This window comes from Lynx canadensis, chromosome C1 (assembly GCF_007474595.2).
Source record: "Lynx canadensis isolate LIC74 chromosome C1, mLynCan4.pri.v2, whole genome shotgun sequence".
Classification (NCBI taxonomy): domain Eukaryota; kingdom Metazoa; phylum Chordata; class Mammalia; order Carnivora; family Felidae; genus Lynx; species Lynx canadensis.
Window position 1 is genome coordinate 78,617,269 of NC_044310.1, and position 26,097 is coordinate 78,643,365.

The window sequence follows — 26,097 nt, forward strand, 5'->3', positions numbered from 1 at the left end:
CAGATTTGGACTGAGTGGTGTCAGGCTCAGTCCGGTTGCTCTCCTGACCGGAGCCATAAACTCGGAAGCTATGGAGGCCATGTCCTGCCAAGTGTAGAAGGAAGTAAACAAAACCTGGGAGAGGTGGGGAGAGAGGACAAGACAGTAAAATAAGTCTGGAAAAATGCAAACAAACAATTTGCTAACATACACCTAAGAGTAGAGGCGTAATAAAGTAAATTTGGTTTTTTCCACTCAAGCTATTAGAAGTTATTAACAGCAGTGTGAACAATACTTTTGATAGAAAAAATATTACAAAATACTGATGAAAGGAATCCTCTCACAGTGGAGAGGATATAGACTCTGGCATATCTGTATTTAAATCCTGGCCTTGATATTTTCTCAGGGTCTTTGGGTTAGTTACTCTTTCTGAGCCTCAATTCCTCTCTATAAATAGCTTACTTACCTAATAAGTTGTAGAATTAAACAACATAATATATGTCAAGAGCCTAACAGTACTTGGCCCATAGAAAATAGTAAATTTTTATTATTGTTGGCATGTGAATAAACCATGTAGTTTAACTGTGAAATTGACAAGAAGAGAATATTGGGAATAATGATGTTAGAGTGTTAAAATTGTTTCTAAATTTTGTGGAATAAAATTGTTTTTAGAGTAAAAATGCCTAAAGAAGAAATAATTTACCTATTCAGGCAAAAAATATAGTTAATAACTGTGGAACTCCTTAACTTTTGTTGCACTGGGATTTTGTTAGGATACTTTATTGGACACCATATTTCTAGATTTTAGAAGCTGGAGATTAAATAATTGGGATTCAGCTTCTTTCATAAATTAGTAAGTAAAAAGAAATGTTCTGCATTCAAAGAGAAAGAGGTCATTGACATATCTTCTTTGTCCTTTTTCTTCAGTATCATGATGGTAGACATTGTAGGGTGAGCAAATACATGTATATAAGTATATGTGTATTCTGGAGATTAGTTCTGATGTCCACAAAACATCCCATCTCCTTGTTCCCCAGGGGAGTGGGAATGTTAGAAGTGAATGATAAGGGATCTTGCCTGAGAGCTCTTTAAATTATGCCCTGTGCTGTAAAAGCAGGTTAAATTATCAATGTAGGTAGTTAGGCATCTTAAGTGAAAGGTGGGAGATAGCCTTTTGTAGAGAGTATTTTGCCTTGAGTAGAAATCATTATGTTCTAGTGAGTAAACACTGCCAATATGGGGTATCTACTGAGTCATAAAAAGTAGTTGTGTTGTATGAAATAACTTCTTTATTATGACTGTCTTTTAATGCATATTTTAAACATTTCAGGAGCCACTGGAAGTGGGGAAATGGTCTGTACAATATGTCAAGAAGAGTATTCAGAAGCTCCCAATGAAATGGTTATATGTGATAAGTGTGGCCAAGGTAAACATTGATTTCTTATAATCTTGTGGAAAAGTTTTATTACATACTTAATGCTCCTGTTGAAGATTAATGATTAAAAGTACTTTTTACATTGGTAATTTGAAGCTGTTACCATAAATTTATTCAGTTATAAGTATATTAATGGAGAAGAGAATACTAAAATGCCTTCTTGAAATTGTGTTGTAGTATTTATTAATAAAATAGAATTTGCTTTATGCTTTTTTTGATATTAAGGATATCATCAGTTGTGTCACACACCTCATATTGATTCCAGTGTGATTGATTCAGATGAAAAATGGCTCTGTCGACAGTGTGTTTTTGCAACAACAACAAAGGTATCTTTTAAGTGTTTTGGGCTAAAGCCCTAAATGGAATTTGTAAGGTACTCTCAGCGTAATGATTGTGTACGTTGAAAGTTTATTTGACTGCAGTGAGCAATCAGTGCCGGGTAGAACGAGGTGATGCTTATTGTTTGACTAATGATGCTTAAGTGACTTGCTACTATCCTTGCACTTATTTTCTGATAGTGAGTGGTCTTGGAATTGGGGCAATAGTTTGAAAAACAACAAAATAATAAAGATTATTACTAGTCAAACAGTTTGTGAGATGGTAAGAAATTTAGAATGGAAATTTCTTCAGAAGTTTCAAAAGCATTTTATGTTAAAGAATTATGTTTAGAATTTTATCCTGCACTTGTTTAAATAACTTTTTCCCTCTAATATAGAGGGGTGGTGCGCTTAAGAAAGGACCAAATGCCAAAGCATTGCAAGTCATGAAGCAGACATTACCCTACAGTGTGGCAGACCTTGAATGGGATGCAGGTCATAAGACCAATGTCCAACAATGTTATTGCTACTGTGGAGGCCCTGGAGAGTAAGTAAATAGTTATTTCATGCCCTTTAAGTGATTTCTGTTTATATTATGTACTTTATTTTTGTTATTGATTGTGGTGTGGGAATGATAGTGAATTGTAAATGCTTGGAAGTATCAATAGAGAAAATTAGGGGAGAAAATTAGAAGCTGTAGTTAATATTCATCTTTATCATTGTTACCTAAATAAGTGAATCATAGTTCTAACTAAGAATGTTTACAAATTTACCTTTAACTTCTGAACACTGCTCCTAGTTCTGCTCTTTGGAACTAAACAAATACATCTTCTTTTCTTAGGAGGTAACTCTTAAAATATTTCAGTCCAGCAATCATATTTCCTACTACCATGACTCATACCAATAGTGTTTTTTTTCCAGGTCAAACTCTCCGTTACTACCGGACATTCTTTATGACATGATTTCTAACCTCTGTCTTTGTTGTTCTCCAGTTTTTGAGTATTACTCTTGAAATACGGTGTTATGATTAGAAAATGCATTGTTTCCAGAATAGGCTCACAGATTATAATTGGGCTCTTAGAGTTCAGAACTGATGCTCCCGTTGTTGCAGGGAGAGATTGTATTTACTACCTCTCAGATTGTCCCATTATGTTTTTGGGATCATTTTGGTTTTGTGGTGGTCAACTAATACCTCTAATTCTTTTTTGTACAAGCTCGTATTAAGGCAAGTTGTGCATCATGTATTTGTACTACATTTAAAAACCACTAGTGAAGCATTTTATATTTCACTCTTTAAATTGTAATTATTGGTTTCTGGTGTCTTTCTTCCTCTCAGATTCAGTGTTTCTCTTAAGACAAGGGTGCTGTTTAGGAGAATGCTGGGACATGATTCATTAAAATATTATCTGTTCAAATGTGTGTACTGAAAATGTCTATAAAGTTTACTTTACTTATGACTGGGACATAAGTTGTTCAATGATGAAACATGAATAAATGAATATGTAAATTAACGAATTTTTAGTTCTTCATTCTGCCATATCTTGATGGAATTATTTATTTGTGATTTGACATTTTTATAACATTTCTTAGCTTTTGGTTGCTTGCAGATTTAAAAAACATTGTCTTGTTTTCCTTAATCACTTATAAAAGAGATACAGTGAAGAGGCATAGAGATTGATCTTTTCCTTTATTCATTTATACCTACCATTTAATTTGAAGTATTCCTCAAAATAGGTGGAAATCATCATAGACATTTTATAAGGTGGATCATTCATTGTTCTTTAAGTACCATGACTACATGAACTATGTTTGACACTGCTAGCCACTCTTAACTTTAATAGAGGATCTAGCTAAGTACTTGGAATTAGTATTTATTAGTCTTTCGATGAATGAATGACCTTACTTAGTATCAGTCTTCTTGCCTTTGCGTATAATATGGCTTACAATTAATGGGGCTCACTTGTTGAGCAAAAGAATTATTGGAAGAAAGGCATTATTTGGGTAGCACGTAAGGATATCCATACCAAAACCATGTACTAACTGAAAGAAGGATATCCTTAGCTAGTGATTCAGTTTTAGCTTCTTCAGCTATCTGAAACTGAACAAAACCTGTTACAAAGCCTGTACACCTGTTAGAGTCTTTGATTAGATTTGTAATTATGTTAGCCAAATTTATTAAGTTGCTATATTCCATTCCTTTTCATTATAATGGACAATAATGGAAACAGTATGAAGATATATAAAGCTGCTTATGGCTGTTTGGTTTATGGGGCAAACAGCTGTACACATCAGTAACCTCTGAAACTGTCTTCTCTTAGGGTGTAGAGAGTTGATGTGAAAAAAAAATCTCAGGTTTTTTATTTGACAGAGATACTTACTAGTGTAGGAACCAGGCACTTATTGATGAAATATTAGATGTATCTTTAAAGAGCTCGTAAGTTCTCATGAATGAGAGAGGAGGGATGAAATCAGTAACCTTTTGGGAAAGAAAAAATTTAACACTAAATTTAGCAGATATGCCATAGTGTAATCATAACAGTATTTGTATAATGCCACTTTGGGTTTTGGTTTTAAAACTTTACCTGCAAACATAGCAATTTTAATCTTAACTTTTTTCTTATAGCTGGTATTTAAAGATGCTACAATGCTGCAAATGTAAGCAGTGGTTTCATGAGGCTTGTGTGCAATGCCTTCAAAAGCCAATGCTATTTGGAGACAGGTGAGAAGGTCACTTGAACTTTACCAATCGATATATTTTTTAGCTTTTATACTGTAGTTATGTTTGCTGTTGCAGATTTTTTTAAAATAATTTTTTTAAAGTATATTTATTTTGAGAGAGACAGAGTGCAAACAGAGGAGGGATGGGGGGAGGGGGACCCCAAGTAGGCTTTGCAGGGTCAGCACAGAACCCTATGTCAGGACCGAACCCACAAATTGTGAAATCATGACCAGAGCCAAAATCAAGAGTCGGATGCCTAACCAGCTGAGCCACCCAGGTGCCCCTGTTTCAGATTTCTAAAAGGAATTACAACAGTGATTTGTGAAGGAGTCACCTTACTGGGAAAATATTGAGTAATATATTTAAATTATGCATAATTTTATCTTATTTGAGAGGAGAGGGGGAGCACGCATGAGGGATCAGAGGGAGAGAGAGAGAGAAAATCTTAAGCAGGCTTCACACTCAGCGCAGAGCCCAATGTGGGGCTCGATCTCATGACCCTGGAATCATGACCTGAGCTGAAATCAAGAGTTGGACTCTCAACTGAGTGAACCACCCAGGCGCCCAATTATGCATAATTTTAAAATACACATAATTCTTGTGCTTTTAGATGTTATTCCGGAACACTTTGAAGTATTTGATCAGTGATTATATTTGTTCCTTTTGTCCCACATGCTCTAAACTATTTCCATTGGTACCTTCCTTTAAAGAACCTCAGAGGGATCCTGTGACAGAAAGTTGGAAAAGGCCATGGAACCTTGATACAAAATATGCATCTGCGTTCTAAAGAATTTCCAAAAGCAGACCTAATGTGCTTTCTGGGTTAGGAGAATATGGAATGGCAGAATATGGAATGGCTCTAGGAAGAAAAATGAAAGACAGAGCTCTGAATTTGGCATAAAAAACCTGGGTTTAAATGTTGACTTATGTTGCTTACTATCTTTTAGAATTTAGGAAGATCAACTTCTCTCCTTTATTTTACCAGATCGTTTTGAGCATTGAATATAACATTGTATGTGAGGGCTGTCATCACAATTCATGTTACACACAAGCCATTAGAAAACTGTATGTGTATATGAATCTGTGTGTGAACTGTGAATGTCTCCTTTGTAATTAAAAAAAAAATACTTCTGCCTCCTATATATGAACTATTTCATTATTTGTTGTTACTGGAAAAGAAATTTTTTAAATCACAGTGTCTTAATTCAAATTAGGTTTTGCTTTTTGTATCAGTCTATTGTAGGATATGTACTTGCTGAATATTAGCTTTAATTGTTGAATATGTGTACCCTTGATTACTTAGCATACAACTTTTCTTTTTTCCTTAGGTTTTATACGTTTATTTGCTCTGTCTGCAGTTCTGGACCAGAATACCTCAAACGTCTACCATTACAGTGGTAAGTATGGATATTTCTGTTAAGGAACAAAAAAGGGCCATATTCTTAAACTTAATAGGGTGAAATGCTCTGTATACATTAACTTGGTTTAAATAAAAATTTGTTTTCTTTATGCCTAGCTTTAGTTCTTTTATTTATCCTTAAACCTGAGGTCATCTTCACTAAAGATTGTCTAGTCTTATTGCTGAAATGATAAGGCCATTTATTTTCTGATCCAAAAATGTAACTGTACATATCTTTTATTATTTTTTTTTTTTAATTTTTTTTTTTCAACATTTATTTATTTTTGGGACAGAGAGAGACAGAGCATGAACGGGGGAGGGGCCGAGAGAGAGGGAGACACAGAATCGGAAACAGGCTCCGGGCTCTGAGCCATCAGCCCAGAGCCCGACGCGGGGCTCGAACTCACGGACCGCGAGATCGTGACCTGGCTGAAGTCGGACTTTTTAACCGACTGCACCACCCAGGCGCCCCTGTACATATCTTTTAGATTTTTAAAATTCTTATTTATTTTTTTTTTATTTAAAAAAAATTTTTTTGGGGCGCCTGGGTGGCGCAGTCGGTTAAGCGTCCGACTTCAGCCAGGTCACGATCTCGCGGTCCGTGAGTTCGAGCCCCGCGTCGGGCTCTGGGCTGATGGCTCGGAGCCTGGAGCCTTTTTCCCATTCTGTGTCTCCCTCTCTCTCTGCCCCTCCCCCGTTCATGCTCTGTCTCTTTCTGTCCCAAAAATGAATAAACGTTGAAAAAAAAAAATTTAAAAAAAATTTTTTTTAACGTTTATTTATTTTTGAGACAGAGAGAGACAGAGCATGAATGGGGGAGGGTCAGAGTGAGGAGACACAGAATCTGAAGCAGGCTCCAGGCTCTGAGCTGTCAGCACAGAGCCTGACGTGGGGCTCGAACTCACTCTCGTGGGGCGAGATCATGACCTGAGCTGAAGTCAACCGCTTAACCAACTGAGCCGCCCAGGCGCCCCTAAAATTCTTATTTATGTTATTAATTCTTTTGGGACTTCAGATGAGAGAGGTCTTATACCAAATATGCCAGTTTCTGCTTCAGTGTAATTTTTGGGCGTGGGAAAAGTGTGATGAGTTTTGGAGATTTACTGACAAAATGCTTATAGTAAGTACTTAGAAACTTTCATTGAATGCTTTATGTATTTTAGGAAAAGATAAGATTTAACTCATGAATCAGATAAAGTCTGTTAAAGTATGATCTTTGCTATGGCTTATATGTAAGTGAAATGGAAAATTTTTATTGTAAGTTTTCTTAAAGTTACATCCTCTTTGAATGAAAGAGATTATTCAGATATCTTTTACTTTATACTGACTACTTACTATAAGTAAATGTTTAATGTTTCCCTGTTATTTTCATATGTAATGATTTATTACATTGTGAATATGATTTATGGTATTGACCCTCTGCTTACCTAAATACTTCACTTTGGATTTTTTAATTGCTGTTTTTATTTGTAAAAATACGATTTTTTAACAATAATCAAAAGCATGTTTTTGTATACTTTGATTATTTTTGGATTCCAGGGTAGATATAGCACACCTATGCCTTTACAACCTAAGTGTTATTCACAAGAAGAAATACTTTGATTCTGAACTTGAGCTCATGACATATTAATGAAAACTGGGATAGATTGCATCCTGGAGAGGTAAGTGGTCTTAGGGCTAACTTCATTAGCTACTTGATATCTTTTTTGTTTTGTTTTGTTTTGTTTTGTTTTGTTTTGTTTTGTTTTTGTGAAAAGCAGCCAAGATACATGTATAAGTCACACATCTAAAGTAGGGTTTTATTTTTAGTTCAGGGAGAAATAACTTTGAGGATATGAAGACTAGCCCTCTCATCCTCCTGTTGCCTGTTTATTCAGGGGAAAACGTAGACGGAGGAAGTAAATTACTTGATTCTTTCTTTTCTGAAGTGAGAATCATTGTAAAGATATAAGGGAGGGAGAAATCCTTATTGTGTATCTTATGGTTCCTCCTTAGAAAAACTTAAGGTTTTTTAAAGTTTCTATAAACTTAGAGATGTAACTAACATTCTTTCCTCTCTTGTTGGTACTCCCTTATATAATGAAGGAATAGTGAATTCCCTTATATAATGAAGGAATAATGAATTAGAGGGTAAAGCTGAGTTGGAGATTATCCTCCTCATTCTAACATCTCATTTTGCCTTTCATTTGCAAAGCCTAACCACTCATACTGATTTACAGAGTCTTTTTAAAAAACAATGTAAAAGTTAACGTATGTTCATTGAAGAAGATTTTGAAACAGTAGGCAAGCATGAAGAAGAAAGTAAAATAATAGTTACCTTGTTTTTAGCAGTTATTTAGAATTATTAAAATAAGGATATTGGGGCACCTGGGTGGCTCAGTTGGTTAAGTGTCCAACTCTTGATCTCAGCTCAGGGTCGTGAGTTCAAGCCCTATGTTGGGCTCTGTGCTGGGCATGAAGCCAAATTAAGAGAAAACAAATCTATATCTATATACACATATAGATATAGATACTAACTACTCTTAGCTTAAATAAAAATCTTGTTTATAATATGTGGAATTAGATGTGTAAATTTTAGTCACACATTACTTTTTGAGGTAAAAATTGTGTAAAGTAACTTGAAGTTTAGGAAGAATTTCTGCTTTGTAACTTTTAGACATGAGGCAGTTTATAAAAGGTTGATGACAAGTAGAATATCAGGGTTTTTTGGGTTGTTTTGGGGGGTTTTATGAGGCATAGAGGAGAGCATAAGGCACATTTATTTAAAAGTTGGTAGGTCAGCTGCATAGAATATTGAAACAAATACCTGCAGAATACTTAGATTTTAAAAATCAGAGATACCATTTAAATCAATGGAGCCAAGATGTTTTGAGTATTAGAAGTTGGAATATAATGCTCTGTTTTCTGTTACATGCTTTTTTCTGGGTGAAATTTGAGAGAAAAGGAGTGACTACTTACAAATTTGATAAATTTTAATAAACTGATTAGTAAAAAGAAAAACAAGTATAAGGCACTAACAACTGTAGTGTTCATTATAGTTATCTCATATGTAAAGCTTTAATACATTCTTTTAAAATGCTTTCTTTCTAGCCATGGTTCTTTTCAGCACTTCTTATGTAGACACATCTATAGTCTTAGTGCATTTTATATATCATATTAAATTCTGTAGTGGTTACTTCATGTAGACAGTGGGCACACATAAAAACTCAAGTTACTTTATTTCAGATGCTTTTATTAGAATAAATAATACATAGATTTTATTCAAGAGGCTGAAAATAGAGAGTAAAAATCACAATTAGCATATTTAAATTTTTTTTTTTTTTTTAAATTTGAGAGAGAGAAAGAATCCCAAGCAGGCTCCATGTTCAACATGGAGCCTGTAGCTTGGCTTGATCTAACAACCATGAGATCATGACCTGAGCTGAAATCATGAGTTGGATGCTTAACCGACTGAGCCACCCAGGTGTCCCTAGTCTATTTTTAAGAAATGAGTTCAGTTTATGAATTTCAGGTATCTCAGTTCTAGCTCAGGTGGTTCAGTTCTGACACATAAAAAAAAAATTATTTCATTAGTAGATACATGTTCTCATTTTCTGTATCTTTTATGGGGTAATGTCTTAGAAATAAGAAATTTTGATTTCTTATTCTTTGTGAATATGGAAAATTTAGTCTTTGCAAAATTTAAAAATTAAGAGGAAACAGGGGTGACTGGCTGCCTCAGTCATTAGAGCATGCAACTCTTGATCTTGAAGTTGTAAGTTTGAGCCCCATGTTGGGTATAGAAATTACTTAAAAATAAAATCTTACAAAAATAATTAAGAAGAACAACAGTATACTCTAATAAAACTTGACAACAGAAAAGTTTCACTGTTCTGAAGAGTGTTTACATTTTTGGGAGCCATCACATTTATTAACAAGTGGCTTTCTAATCATTTCTCATTGCTTTTTCTCTGCATTAAAAAAAAGAAAATATTCAGACTTAGATTACTCATTCCATCCTGCGGTATTTACAGATGGAAGTTCAGCCTTTAATTTTGTGTTAATCTTTTAGATCTTTATACTGTCATTATAATTGATTTTGAGAGTGAAATTTTAATAATAAAGAGACCATAACATTGATGCCAAGACCATAACATTGATGCCAGCTTGAACATTTACTCAATAATTTTCATGTAGTTTGCCTTATTAAATATTTGTGATAATAGAAACAAAAATAATACAAATAACGGATTATTCTGGATTATTAAAATAGTAAATCTTTGGTTAACTGAAATCAAATTGCGAATTGAGTCTTCCTTTTTGTTTATATTTATGTTAAAAACCTTTTTATAAAGTAGCATTAATTACTTTTAAAACATGAGAAAATACTGTATGTTAAGTAAATTGTTGGTTGAGTACTCGAGTCATTTTGAACATTAGTTCTTTTCTTTTTTTTTTTTAATTTTATTTTTGAGACAGAGAGAGACAGAGCATGAATGGGGGAGGGTCAGAGAGAGGGAGACACAGAATCTGAAACAGGCTCCGGGCTCTGAGCTGTCAGCACAGAGCCTGACTGGGACTCGAACTCACAGACTGCGAGATCATGACCTGAGCTGAAGTCGGCCGCTCAACCGACTGAGCCACCCAGGCACCCGAACATTAGTTCTTATACATACTCTAGATTATGTTACATTGGCAGTTGCTCTAGAAGTTTCTCCTCAAAATTGAAACAAAACAGAAAAATAGCTGTAATTTTACTTCCTCCATCTAGGTAAAAGAAAAAAGACTTGTGATGACTTGAGAAGTTGATTGAGATTTGTATGACATTTTGTTTAGGAATATATATGGACACACTAGTAACAGGGAGGCACTAATATTTGCCATTCCTGAGCTGAATTAGGACTTAATTTTATATATTACATATGATGACTCTCGCCACATAGTAGTATTTCTGTGCTGTTTTGGAAGCCTAATACTTTCTTCAGTTGCCAGTTGTGAACCAGTCTTAATTGAATCAGTGATATCTGTTGAGTGTTTTGTACTTCTTTTGTTGTTGTTGTTATAAAGGAACTATGACTTCTTTTATAACAAAAAGAAGTTTCAAAAATACTAAACTTCTTTTGGAGAAGAATTAATTTGGGGGGAGAGTATATCCTTTTATACTGAAAGGCAAATTTAACATTTATGTATCATGTTTTTCCTTAGTTGGTTATTTCAGCATTGAAAAGAGAAGCTGAAACTTTTAGAACATATTGGATCATAATGATAGTTCTGTATCATGTTTCCTTAATGTGATTTTTTACACATCTTTGAGACTTTGTGCCTTAATGATTATCAATCATATGACCGAATGTAGCTATTTGAGAATCCACTTGTTTTGAAATGTTTGCTTTGAGAGTAAATACGTAATACAACATTTGAGATCCCAAATAAAGGTTGCTTAAGGCTTTTTTTATTTAGAATGAGGAATTAACTTGTACTGGATTGCTTTTGGGAGTTAAAATGAGATATTCATAGCTTTTGGAATCTGCTTACTATTTGTCTTTTCCTAATGTGATCAAAAATCCTAGTTCTGTAAGGGCAGCCTACTTTTCTGTTAACTGTGGTCTTAAATTTTAAAAAACTATGTTGGCAAACAAATTACTTAAGCTGTTTGACATACTTAAGTCTAAGCAGCATGGAATTCAATACTGGTGATTGAAAATGTATTTTACCGAAGGGAAGAGTTATAACTATGCATAATAGTATTTATGTCTGTACAGAAATTTACAACCCTGAAAGTTAAAGCCTAGTATGAGGTTAGTGTCTCTGATAAAAGGAACAAAAATGGTTACTACGTTTATATTATAAACCTCATGAACAGATCGCAAACCTAGAATATGATGTTCTTTTAATACAGATTACTTGATTTAAACTATAGTATCTGTACTTATTAGTCTTCAAAATAAACAAATGGATCTCTGCCACCCCCCTTTTTTTTTTGAGAGAGAGAGAGGGAGGGAGGGAGGAGGGGGAGAGAGAGAATCTTAAGCAGGCTCCATGCCTAGCCATGGGGCTAGATTTCACAATCATGACCCAAGCTGAAATCAAGAGTTGGACGCTCAATCAACTGAGCCACCCAGGCGTCCAGAAAAGGATCCCATGACCCCATAATGCAAGTTGAAATATATATAGTTCTATGCAAAATAGCTTTAGAGTGCTAAAGGAACTTACAGATAAAATTTCTGAGACATCATAGAGAGTAAGTACCAAAACAAAGAAGAGAGTTCATTCATTGTGCTTTTCAAAAAGTGAAAGAGAAGTAGATTTGAGAAATTAGTCAGTTTTGTTGTTGTCAGCATAAATATAAAGCACATTTTTCAGATGTGTGGTTTGTGAAGATTTAAAAAGCAGTAAGGCAGGGTGCCTAGGTGGCTTAGTTGGTTAAGCATCTAACTTCAGCTCAGGTCATGATCTCATGGATTGTGAATTCTAGTCCTGCATCGGTCTCTGTGCTGACAGCTGAGTCTGGAGCCAGCTTCATATTCTGTGTCTCCCTCCCTCCCTCCCGCTCTCTCTTTCTCTCTCTGTCTCTCTCTGCTCCTCCCCTGCTCACGCTCTGCCTCTCTCTCTCTCTCTCTCAAAAATAAACATCAAAAAAAATTTTTTAAAGCAATAAGGAAAAACACTCTTTTACTATAATGTTTCTTTTTTTGATATGGTTAGCCACACTGGTGTGTCAAATGGGTATGGGTATGTTACAGACATTGTGTAACTCAATTTCAGATTAGATAATGAAATTTGAAGTGGTTAAAATTAAAAATTAAATGTATATGATACTAATTGATTAATAGAAACAAAAACAGTCAGTGGCTTGGAAATATTCTTGAGGGAGATTCTAATGGAGAGTCACAGGGTTCTGTCTTTGTGTCTACCTTCCAATTCAAGGATGACAGAACAAGAGGAAAGATGATCTCTAACACAGACCTGAAAACAAAATCAAATTAACAGCAGTCACAAAGTTTTGCTTTTAAGGCTTAAATACACAAACATCCAGTTCAGAAGAAGTAGCGTATGATAGGGAGCACTTGATTTGATCAGTTTATCTGATAAGATTTTACAGTTGGGGTGGTGAAGTAGAGATGAGGAAGTGGATGAAATTAGTTACCCAGAGCTTAATATGAGATAATCATGTGATGTGGCTGCTAAAAACTTTTAACATAATCTTACACTTAGACATAATCTTATACTTAGACATGACAAGCTGCTGCCAAATATTTGAAGAACTGTCTTGTAAAAGAGGGAATAGAAGAGTTCCAGGAAGGAAGGTGTTGTCCACCTATGGAATGGGCTCCCTCATAGGTGCCTCAGCAGCTTTCATCAATGGTAATATTTAAACCAAGGTTGAATGAATGTCAGTACTATAAAAGGGATTGCAGTATTGATGGAACCTTGAATTAGATGGACATCTAAAGTGTCTTTCCAGCTTTTAGGTCTGATTCTGTTATTTTTCTTTAATAGAAATTCTCTATCATTGGACACTACAGAAATTACGATAAGAGGAAGTGGTATGGTATAGAGGCATGAACACCAAACTGTCCCATTTCTTTTCTTTTTTTCTAAAAGCACCCAATGCATCAGCACAGTGTGGGCTCTCAGTGAATGTTGAATGAGTGGACTTTTGTCACTTGGGTTCAGATTCTGGCTCTCTCACTAATCAGCCATGTGAATTTGAGCACTTCATTTAACGTTTACATCTGTTAACTAATCTGTAAAATAAAGGGAGTTGGAGTAGATGACTCTGTCTCTTCTGCCTCCCAACATTCTATTTAGCAGATTTGTTTTCTCTTTTTACTTGAAGCAGTTCTGAGGTTTGGAAGTTTAAATTGGTAAAGACCATACTGGTAGTAAAAAGTCAACTATGATATTCTGGAATTTTTTTTTTTTAGTTTTTGTGGCTTTAATTGAGAATGGTCCTTCTATAATGTAGTTTTTTTTTTGTTATTGGGCCCCCATCTTTAAACTTGGAAGAAGATGCAGAAATGACTTTTAAGGGAGCTCTTTTGAAACAAAATAGTATTTTTTAGAATTGAATATTTACATTTTAAAATGATTTCTGATGATAAATTACTGAGACATTTTGGGTTTTAGCGATGGCCAAAGTCTATAACCTTTATGAAAAAAACTCCCCTCCCCCAGTTTCACAGAATTTTTCAAAATTACAGAGATTATGGGTTTCTGCTAATATTAGAAGTATTGGGAAATAAAATGTTATATTTCTCATTTTTTATCCTCTTTACTAATATCTATTAGAAGCAATTGATACCTATTAGAATATCTATTAGAACCAATATATGGTTGATATTAAAGTCATTCATTGTATGTATTATTTCCTCTGATTATGGAATTAAAATAAATTTAGTAACTAATAAAATCCCATTTTTGTAGTGTTTTAACAGTTTTTTTCAGACATGTCATTTGATTTATAAAATTACTTGTAATAGGATTTTTACACCTCTGTTTATATATATTATATATATATATATATATATATATAATTTTTTTGTTTGTTTAATGTTTATTTTCGAGAGAGAAACAGAAAGCAAGCAGGGGAGGGGCAGAGAGAGAGAGGGAGACATAGAATCTGAAGCAGGCTTCAGGCTCTGAGCTGTCATCACAGGACCCAGTGGGGGCTCGAACTCACAAACGGCGAGATCGTGACCTGAGCCGAAGTTGGACGCTTAACTGATTGAGCCACTCAGGCGCTCCTACTCCTCTTTTTATAGATAAGAAAACAAGAAGAGGTTAAATAGCTTTAGATCACGCAGCTAGTCACTGAGGACCTGGAATTGGAACTTAGATCTTCTGACTATCAGTCAGTACTCTTTTCTTCTATCACATTGCCTCTATCTAGCACCTGTATATTACTAACTAATGAAATTATAGTGCTTTAAATTGTTTCTTGATACTTCACAGCTGGCAGACACACCAAAATCTGAAAGATATGAGCATGTTCTGGAGGCATTAAATGATTACAAGACCATGTAAGTTGATTTATTTTATGTATCCCTATGAGGGAGACTTGTAGTAAGTATAAGGAATAATGGCATTGTTTAAGAATTGTGGGGTTGATGTTTAGTACAAACCATTTTAAACTTTTAAATTTTAATTTCAGTTGAGCAAAGCAGTGATTCTCAAGGGTTGGAGAAGGGAAGAGCAATCCTCTGGGAATGGGTGATGGGAGGCAGGCATACCAATATCTCAGGGGCTTTTGGCTTGTTCCATTGAAAAACATATTCAGTAATGACTTGTTTTTATAATACAGTCCCCTGAAAATAAAATAATATCTTAGCTGGTGGGAAAATGCAAAAGATAGTGGAAAATATTACAGAGAATATTGGTTTTAAAATGATTGAGATCTTCTATGGTTTTAAGATCAGTTATGACATCAGTTGCAGAAAAATAGTATTAGTAGTCTTAATTTTTTGATAATTGATTATTGTTGGATATATCCTTGTATAGACCTTTCTTTTTTTAAGAAATAAAAAGCATATCTACATTTCTTAAAAATATTTAAAAATTGCAATAGAAATAATTTTTTAAGTGTATATGCTGGCTCTTACCAACTGTTCAGCAATTTTATAAAATTTTTTTGTAACGAGTTGCTTTTTTGAACTTGACAGAATTTCCTCCTTAAAAATGTTACAATTACTAGCAGCTAAATCTTTAGGTCAATTTAAAAAGCCATAAAGTGCCTGAGCAGTTACAGTACTGGTAAAAATACTTTATGGGATGTGAATTCTGTAATCCAATTCAGGGTACCAGAAATACATCTGTTCTTATTATGATAGAAATGGGAGCTTCCCTTTCTCAAACATGTATGGAAGTGGAAGAACATTCCAAGTGTTTGATAGTGGTTCTGGAAGGTAGGCAGGGTATAGTAGAAGTAAGGTAGGGGGGTGTTTTGGATTAAGGAGCCTTAAGGACTTTGGAAGAGAGTTAGGAGCACATTTTTTAGAGACCCAAACCCACACCGAAATAACATTTTTCTGTTCCAGATTATTTCCAGTTCTAAGTATGACACACTAGACACTCCTTTTATTTTCTGGACCTCTCATATTGGGTTCTCTTTTCCAGTGCTAACACCTGCTACTTTCTGACCAGGGTTTCTCCCCTCACAGATTCACTCTGAAATAGAATTCTTCTTTTCCTAAACCATTTTTGAGATCTTTTAAACAGGACAATGAAATATGGAAAACACATATTGGGACTAAAAAGACACCACTCTCTACTTTCTTCCTTTAAAAAGTTAGATGCCATGTTGTATTATTTAAAAAAATTTTTTAATGTTTGTTTATTTTTGAGAGAGAGAGCACAAGCAGGGGAAAGACAGAGAGAAAGAGACACAGAATCTGAAGCATAGATGCCACATTTTAAAAAGAAAAGTGGATGTGTGCTCTTCTCCCTTCCTTCTGATCCTATCCTTCCCCCCGACCTCCTTCGCCATTGTATCCTACTGTGGATTGACTCTGGGAGCAGATAAGAATCCAGGAAAGCAAAGGGAAAGAGCGAGTTTTGTAGTGTTGGGTGGACTTTCATCTATAAAGGCTTTATATCTGAAAGTTGTGAGTTAGGGTCTGACATGTATATGTGTTCAGTTTTTAAATTTTTAGTTAATTTTTTAAAAATTTAGGTTTATGTCTGGGAAAGAAATAAAGAAGAAGAAGCATTTGTTTGGGTTGCGAATTCGTGTTCCTCCTGTGCCACCAAATGTGGCTTTCAAAGCAGAGAAAGAACCTGAAGGAACATCCCATGAATTTAAAATTAAAGGCAGAAAGGCATCCAAACCTATATCTGATTCAAGGTAAAAGTTGATCTGTGGCTTAGTTTTTCTCTTTAGCTTATTTGTAACTAAAAATGTGTTATTTAGTCTCATTAGTATATATGAAAGTATAAGTGGCAGTTACCCTGATTTGTTTTCCTGTTTATAATTTCTTGCTTAGACAAGGTACAAAGAGTTAATGTTAGATGTTTATTTATTTATTTTAGATATTAGGCTTTCTAGGAATAAGCCTATTGGTTTTGTTTAGCAGACAGCTTAAGTACTAGCTTGTTCGTTTGTTCATTTTTCATTCATTCATTTATCCATTTATTAATTCCATTTATCAAGCAACTTAACTGTCTAAGTGCTGGGGATACAATAACAAACAAAACAGACTTTCCTTCTGCCTTGATGGGTTTACAGTATAGTGGTGAAGAAAGGTGACAAATAATTACAGGTCATTCTAGTGCCATGTAGGGCATAGCATTTGGATTTAGGTTGTACTGGGATGGTTAGAGGTGTAGTGGTTTACTTTTAAGAAGGAATCTTAAAGACCTATCTAAGATGATATTTAAGCTGAAACTCAAAGAATGAGACTAACCTACCAATGTGAAAGAATAAAGGGAAGAATACTGCAGGTGGTGGAAATAACGAGTATGAAGGATGTGAGGTATGTTCTAGGAATTCACAGACTAGTGACGTATGAATGAGGGCTAGAGATTAGCATCAGGTGTTGGAAAGTTTGGATGGGGCGTGATCATGTAGAGTTGTGTAGGTCTTTGAGGAATTTTTAAGAATAATGGGGAGCTATTTAAAGATGTAAGCAGATTGAATTATCCTTTAAAAATACTTCTTTGTGTGCTTTTGGAGAGTGGATAGGTATAGAGGTAAGAATAGAAGCAAACAAAAATGAAGACTCCTGCAGTCATCTAGGTGTAAGAGATTGCCTGGGTAGTGGTTTCAGTCAAATGGAGACAAAATAGATTTAAGACTTCTATTGGAGGCAAAATTCATTAGGTTAGCTAATGATTTAAACTTATGAAAGAAGGAGAAATCAAGTTACACAAAGCCCAGATTTCTGGCTTGAGCAGCTGGTGGGTGGTGATGTCTGGTATCAAGACCTACAAGAACAGATTTTGGCAAGGTGAACGAAGCATTCTTCTGTGTCATACTAATTGAGTTTGAGATTTTTACAAGGAATATCTAAATGATGATGATGTTAGATATAGACAGCTGAGTGTGTCAGGAGCTCAGGAAGGGTTAGGGCACATGATACAAATTTGGAAGCTGATTTATAAGGCCATGAGAATGAATGAAATTACCTAGGAAGCAAGAAGTTGGTGGGGGAGAGAATGAGGCCCAGAGTAATGCCCTGTTATCATTTAGAGATTTGGAAGAGGTGAAAGAAACAGGAGGCTAAAAAAGAATGATCAATGAGATAGGAGGAAACCAGGAAAGTTTAGTGCCCTGAAAATCAAGAGAAGGGGGGTGTTTCAGAAAGATGAGCATATTAAACAGTATTGAATGCTGTTGAGAGATGGATTTAAGGTGAAAGGAAAATGATTGTTGGATAAAATAACATTCTGTTATTAATGGCCTTGACAAAAACAGGTTTTTTTTGAGAGGTAAAGATAGAAGTCAGACTGAAATGGGTTGAAGTATGATTGAATCCAGCACTGCTCAATTAAAATGTCAAAACTGGGCTTTTTCTACAAATAAAGGACATAGGCAGATTCATATAATAATAATGATAATAAAGGGAAAGGGGGAAATGGGAAATTAAGAACTCTGAATAAGAAGGGAGAAAGTGGAAAATGTTTGTACGAGAACACTCAGAAGTAGTTTTACTTTGAAGAGAGGTAGACAAATGGAAGCTGAAGAGGAAAGGAAGTACTCAAGTGATGACTTTTAAATAGAAAATTAATTGGAACCTGTTTTTATGTGCTACTAGGAATGATCCAGTGGAAAAGAGATTGGTACAGGAGAGAGGGACAGGTAACTGAAATATTGTAAAGTCCTTGAGAATCCAAAGGGAAGGGATTTAGAACTTAAACATGGGAGTGGCCTTTGATAGGAGGACTTCTAGAACCCTTTTGTTGAAATTGGGTGAAAATAGGTACAGATTAGTTCTGCTGTAGATTTGGCGTTTGGAAGATGACTGAAGTTATTGTTTTGGTAGCTTCTGTTTTCTCAGTGAAATACTGAGGTATAAAGATGGCTGAGGGTTGTGCAGAGAGGGAAATTTAAGGAGTAAATAAAAGGTATGAGAGTACCTGGAGAGTAAGAAAAAGTAATAACCCAGGGTTAACAGTGTTTCATATGCATTTGAATGTGTAGTAAAGTAGATAATGCTTTTAGGTTGTTGTTTTTTTTTCCCTAAAGCAAAGCATATTTATTCCTATCACTTTCAGATTTTATCATTAATCCTTTGCTATCAGTTGCCCATATTATGGATTAGAAAAAGGTTTACACAAATTTTCTCATTCCTATCACATTAATGAGACACTCCATCTGTGTTAGCTAGTTCATTTGATGCTACCGGGAAATGGTTCAACTTTCTTTCAAGGCATTCTCTATTCCTTCTGGGTCCTATGTATGAATTGGTCCTTTTAATCTGAAAATACTTTGTTTAATCCAGGGGTCCTGTATAAATGTTGATCATCTTAAAAAAAAAAAAACAACTATACTTCCATCTATTTTATCCTTGAGACTTTTGATTGTAGTTCTAGTTATGCTTTATTCCTCTAGCTCCCCTACTTTCTCCTTCCTTGTACTTCCACCTTTATTGCCTAACTTTAGTTTGGTGTCTGGAGTAGTTTCTTTTCTAGTTTTCTCCATTCACCTCTTTCTAGCCTATTCTATGGTGTTATTCCTTGTCTGTGTAAAAACACAGGAAATTAAAATTTCCTGGGTAACTTTCTTATAGCACTTAACTCTTTTTATCAGCCTTTTTGTATGTATCTTTGTCACTTTCTGACTGTATTATGGACCCCTTAGCACAGGGAAGATCTTTGTATTTCTATTATAGCCTCCCCCCTTTTTTTATACGGTAGATAATGTTTGTTGAATGAATGAAGTAGATGTTCTCTATATTGATATTTGCCCTTTTCTTATTCCCTTCTATTAATTAGAGATGTCCTTGACTTGCTATTTTCCCCCTTCTTGCTTGATACTTGCTTTTATGTCTCAAAAACTGGTTTTCTAGATCTTTCTAATTGTACCTTTTGAATGACTCCCTGCCTAATATAAAGGATTCCTTCTTCTACACTCTTCCACCCTGGGTTTCATTCTCTTTATGATTGATATCATTCAAGAATATATAATTTATTTCTAAAGGCAACCTGTATTTATAGCTACTATATTTTAATATAGATACTTCCTGGCTCCATGTGGGTAATGACTAAATTCATAATTACTTTTAGTAATAAATTCTTAAAATATTCCCTTAAGGGCCTACATAGTAACAACCTGGACTAAATAATGGAACTCTTGGGGGTTTGGAAATCTTCCTTCCAGTATAGTAGTCTGTTTTTGTTTTTGTTTATTAACTTTGAGGTTGTATATATTTTTCACAATTGTGGTAAAGAGAAAAGTTTTTTCCTTAAACTTTTCATATGTAAATAATACCTGAGTCAAGAAATGTTTATTTAAATTGGAATGTGTTCTCTGTATGCACTTGACTAAATTGGTAGATTCAACTTACATTTAATTTTTTTGGTTTTTGTTACCATTAGTATAAAAATAAGTGTAACCTAATTATTACATAAGTGGAGCTAAGCCAGTATATATTGTCCATTGTCTTTTTGTTTTTCTTTATGCAGAATTAAATACATAATGATTTTATGTTTCAGGGAAGTAAGCAATGGCATAGAAAAAAAAGGAAAGAAAAAATCAGTAGGTCGTCCACCTGGCCCATATACAAGAAAAATGATTCAGAAAACTGCTGAGCCACCTTTGGTAAGAGGATGTGTTGGTATATATTCTCAAAGAGGACGGATGCTTGAAATTAACTGAGAAATGAGTATCTTTTTAGTTTACTTTAGAGCCATGCTTTAAGTATGTTATTTTTTATTTTCCAGGATAAGGAATCAATTTCAGAGAATCCTACCTTGGATTTACCTTGTTCTAGGGTAAAAGAAAGTATTTTTCCTATTCTAGGAATTTTCTTTTTGGGGGAAATGAATATTCTATTGTTATGTAATATAGTCGTTATACCATTTAAATTCTTTGTCTTAGGAGAACTGAGGGAACTGCACATTCATCCAATACCTCGATGTGGATTTCACGGGTGCTTCCAGTACAAAAGAAACTACCTCGTCTAGCATTTCCAGGCATTATGGGTAGATATTTTATATTCTTATTTCTTAACTAATTTTCTTCTAGATTCTTTTTCTTTGTAAAGTAATGATTAAATAAATTTTTAGCAATTGAAAGTGATGTAAATATGCCTTTCAGCGTTTGAGAAGCATCTATATGTAAATTCTTTAGGTTGTTATTAATATTCATCTGAAATTTCTGCTTTTCAGAGCTCAAACATTAAAAATTTGTTAGGAGATTTTGCTCTGTGCACAGAAGAGGTATACTGGTGTTAATAGGCTGTGCTCTTTTCCTTGAGACCTTTTATGCTTCTAATATTTAGATAATATTTTTATCTAAAATTTTTTATCTTTAGGAATTTTATCTTTAGGAGTACTTTTTTTCTCAATATCTGAATCAGACATGTAAATCCTTTTGTTACTAAGAAGATTTTTAACTCAGGATTTCTATCAGTAGCAGACTTCTCTAATATTTTATTTAACCTAATTCTTCAGAATGATGCCTTTCCCAGAGCATGACGTATCAGGAATGAAAAATTAGTTTCCTTGGGGTCAGAGCTATGAGCTTGCAAGTTTTATACTTCCCTTAGTTTAATTTTTGTTAACACTTCAAAAACTGCTGTGTAAATTGTACAAAATTCAGAGTATTAAAAAGCTTAAAATGTAACTCATTTTTAATGTACTGTGAATAATTGAACTGTGTTTGGCCTTTCACCAAGCATTGTGCTAAACTTTCCACATACATTGCCTTTTTAAATTCTTAAAATAGTCTTTGAGTCGTAGATCTGTTATTCCCATTTTAAAGATAAAGAAACTGAAACTAACAGGTTTTAAGAAACAAGCATGGTCATTAACAAGCATAAGAACTGGGATCTTGAGTCAGGCAGTATGATTATAAAGTCTTTGAATTTAACTTAGGCTGTATTCTCCCTTGTTAAAAGATTATAAAATCATTGAATTCCTGAGCTGAAAAGGACCTCAAAAATTATCTAGTTCAACCTCTTCACTTAATCTCTTCACAGAAGAGAATACAGAGGATAAGAGATTTGAATTTGGCCAGTATCACAGAGGTAGATTCAAGGTACCCTGATTTCTACTTTGTGCTTATTCCAGTTCATTACATTAGTTCACTATGCCTAGAACTGGTAATAGGAGAACATTTATTCTAGTTTTCCCATCTATTTAAGCCCATGGAACAATGTTGTATATATAGGAGGTACTTATTAAGTATTTGCTGCATTGAATGAGTGAATGAACTTTCTTCTTTTTAATGATAGAGTTGACAATATCTGACTAATGAATAGGGCCTCTTCTTGGTAAGAATTTGTCTCATTGGCCTCGTAATTAAAAACTTCCTCTGATTCTTTTAAGCTTAATAATACATTGTTAAGGAAGAAAAGCTCTTCAAAGGTCAGCCCCAAGAAGGTGATGGAGTCTAATGAAGGCGAGTGATAATCCATTTATAAAAATAGCATGTATTGTTTTGGTTTGGCTGATGTTTATGTCACAAGGGTATATACTTAGAGTAGTGTAATAGAAAAAAAATCTGAGAACACATTGTTTGGGCAAAGGATGCCTTATAAACTCAGTAGACAATTATGGCCTTTTTTTTGTTGTTGTTGTTCTGTAGATTATCTGACTCCAGAAAAAGAACTCGTACAGGAAGATCTTGGCCTGCTGCAATACCACATTTACGGAGAAGAAGGGGTCGTCTTCCAAGAAGAGCACTCCAGACTCAGAACTCAGAAATTGTAAAAGATGATGAAGGCAAAGAAGATTACCAATTTGATGAACTCAACACAGAGATTTTGAATAACTTAGCAGATCAGGAGTTGCAACTCAATCATCTAAAAAACTCCATTACCAGTTATTTTGGTGCTGCAGGTAGAATAGCATGTGGTGAAAAATACCGAGTACTGGCTCGTCGGGTGACACTTGATGGAAAGGTGCAGTATCTTGTGGAATGGGAAGGAGCAACTGCATCCTGACTGTAGGACTGAACATTATGTTCACTGCACTCTCATTCTCTGTAGGTACAGTTCAAAGTCCTAAAGGAGTCTGGCTTTTACTATCTTTCTTAAAAAAAAAAAAAAAGTCAAAAAAATTCACAAAAGGAGATGATACTAGCCTTAACATGTACCTGTCAATGTTATGGATATTGTCATAAAAAGATATCTTTTAAAAATCAGAACAGAGACTTAATTTTTTAAATCTTAAGATTTGTAGAATGTTTCTAGGATAGGATATTAAAAATGATTCAAATCCATGCATGGTGTTAGATAATTTTTCTAATTATTCCATTGAGTCAGTTTTTGTGATTAGTGGTTATCAGATCAAACAGATCATGTAGATAGATAGCACAAGTATATGGAAACGTTGTCTGTTTTGTTACCAAAATGTTGGAAAAAATTTATTTCAATACCTTTCAGATTTCATAAAGTGCAGTGTATATAATGCCTACTAAAAGACTGTAAAATATTGAAATTTTCTTTCACGCAAAGTGTAAAAATATATTGAGCCTGTAAATTGCTCTGTGACTAGACTTCATTGTCGTCTTAATATATTCTTTGCATGTGCATATATGTACACATGTGTGTATATATGTGTGTGATTATGTGACCTATGCAATACAAATTATGGGAATGGGCAGCTTTGGAGTATATATCCCATAATTCTTTTTTCAGGAATAGTTGCAGTATTTACACAGCAGCATTTCTTCTCAGGCTTTTATTGGGTGCTGTTGCTTGCTATGTATGAAGAGAAATGTGTCAAACAAGTTTAAAGTTTAGTGTGTTCTGAAGAAGGGTGTGAACAACAGTGTTCATGGGCTTTTAGAATGCTTTTCACTTTCAGTCCTTGTAACTCAGCTGTTCAGTACCTAAAACCAATTCAAATAATATGAACATTATCTCCTACTAGAAGTAACATTTTCAAGTTTTCATGGCACATTATGATTGTAAATGTCTCTCAGTTTTAACAGTAAGTCTATAGGAGTCCCGTGAAGATTCCTGAAATGTCTGTAGTAACTGTTAGTCATGTTGAATAAGTGTAGTATGAACAAAGTATTTTATTGCACAGGGTTAACAAACAGTATGTTGCCTGACAAGGCTACTGCTGTTTTATTACAACATTACCTCTTGTTTTTATAAAATGTACCAAGATTTAAATTGATAACTTTATTTTACATGTAAAAAAAACAGTTTCTTTTATCACCAGTGTTAGAGTTGTCTTCTGTTTCTTTTTGTTTTGTTTTGTTTGTTTGTTTTCCTTTTTAGCCAAAGAGTAAACAGAAGAATATTCTTATTTTGGTGGCTGTTCATTTTACTCTTAAAAGTGATTGGTGGATTTTAGCCTAAAAATTGGGGAATTTGCCGCCAAAATGAAAAATGTAAAGTGTAGTGGTTACAGAGCGGTAAAAATGTGGGTTAGTACTTATTTATTCCATTGATTGATTATTTGACTGTTTATAAAGAAAGTTGCTTTATTTCTTTAAACATCTTCAAAATGACCTTTTCTTGTCACATTATAGCCAAAAGAAGCAGAGAACTTCGTTGTCCTGCATTTGGTTCCTGGTTGGCCAGGTATAAATGAGCTTTACAAAAGTGCAAATTAAAAACTGTCACTTCTGTTTACCTCCACCAAAACTTGATTTTCCCCTAGCTATTAATTTAAAGTTGCCTTTCCTGCAGCTGCAATATTTTGAATAACACAGAGTTTGTGTTGATTTTGAATGTTTGTTTATATCTAGGGGTAATGGAAAATGTAAATCCCGTGTAACCTTATTCACTCCACCTGTATCATATTATTTCATTTTCCCCAAAGTCCTTTAATTCTAACTGAACACCAGCAGTATTTTTAGTAACTCTTTCTTTAGTATACATGGAAGATGATTTATTAAGCTGAACTGTCTTTAGACGTAATTATTGTGAATGTCTGTTTTATTTTATCATGGTGGTTCACATGGCTCTGATGTTCAGTTTGTATTTTTGGAATTGCTTTACTTAGAATTAAAACAGACCAACATTAAATGTGTGTATTTTTTAAAGAGCTAATGAGTTTTGCTTCTGTATTTGCTTGAAAATACACACTGATGCAGTAGATGACTGCTTTTATTTAGCCAGGGAGCTAAGGATTGTTCCACTTCCACTGTAAATATGTTCACTTGAATTAATCTTTATGAAACTTGGCTTTCATTTTCCTCTTGTCCCTCAAATAATAATTATTGCATGTTCATCTAAAAGGATCCTTTAAAAAATAAACTGTTTAGCCAGCTCGTATACTTCCTACTTGAAAGACAATATATCTCCCTCTATCTGCCTTGTCCTTAAAATTCAAGAAAATTCAGACTTTTCAACTATGTTTTCCCCCCTTATGTAGAAGGTGTTAAGGTTCACATCAAAGGATTCTTTTTTTTCCTAAAAAGCTTTGCTCCTAGGCTATAGCGATAAAAGATATAAATACAGTATGCCTTACTCATTTTAATTACATTTTTATTCAAAACAAATACATTTTTATAAATACTCTGATAATAAATGATAAGTATGGATTTTAATATGATCTAACTAGATCAGAATATGAGCTTATCAGAGTTATTCTATAAATTCTAATGTAGTCAGATGTTGCTAGTCATATTTTGTTACTAAATGTTTAACAAGTGAATGTTAACTGATGTGTGAGTTGAGGGTCTCTCTTATATTTTGCAAGTTATGTCCAACTGTACATGTTTAGTTTCTATTATGTATATATTCAGAAGATTTCTGTTCTCAGTGTTGGGTGGGGGTAGAACTAATTCTTTTGGGCCATTAGGTTTTGGTTGGAGCATGATCTGACTTGCATAGTTATAGCAGACTGTTGCATAATGTTCTAGAGTTGTTTGAGTGAGGATGTGATGGCAAAGCAAGATGTCCATGCAGCTTTGGGAAATAGTTTAAAAATGCCCTTTAATGTGGGAAGATTTCCTGTTTAAATTATATTTGAGTACTTCTGTGAATATACACTCCCAAAAGTCTCCTTTGGTTTTTTCTGTGGTAGTTGATCAGTCATCTTCTTTCCTCAAGAAAATAAAAACTTGACAGTAAAATGTAAAGTGAGAATTTTATCTAATCGTGGATTCTTTTCTAATTACTAGCAGTTAAGAAACCACATGTCAGAA

General features: G+C 34.2%; 1 protein-coding gene across 1 annotated transcript; it reads left to right on the plus strand.

The window, feature by feature from the left end:
- The first annotated feature begins 1,309 nt into the window (after nucleotides 1-1,309).
- MTF2 (metal response element binding transcription factor 2) lies at nucleotides 1,310-26,030 on the plus strand. The gene is given in 14 exon segments (XM_030326764.1): nucleotides 1,310-1,405; nucleotides 1,640-1,740; nucleotides 2,130-2,278; nucleotides 4,355-4,450; nucleotides 5,779-5,847; nucleotides 7,389-7,475; nucleotides 7,477-7,510; nucleotides 14,784-14,851; nucleotides 16,501-16,671; nucleotides 20,481-20,586; nucleotides 20,709-20,760; nucleotides 20,865-20,897; nucleotides 20,900-20,969; nucleotides 22,576-26,030. Coding segments are annotated over 14 exon segments (1,470 nt in total). The 5' UTR covers nucleotides 1,310-1,329; the 3' UTR covers nucleotides 22,934-26,030.
- The last annotated feature ends 67 nt before the right edge of the window (nucleotides 26,031-26,097 follow it).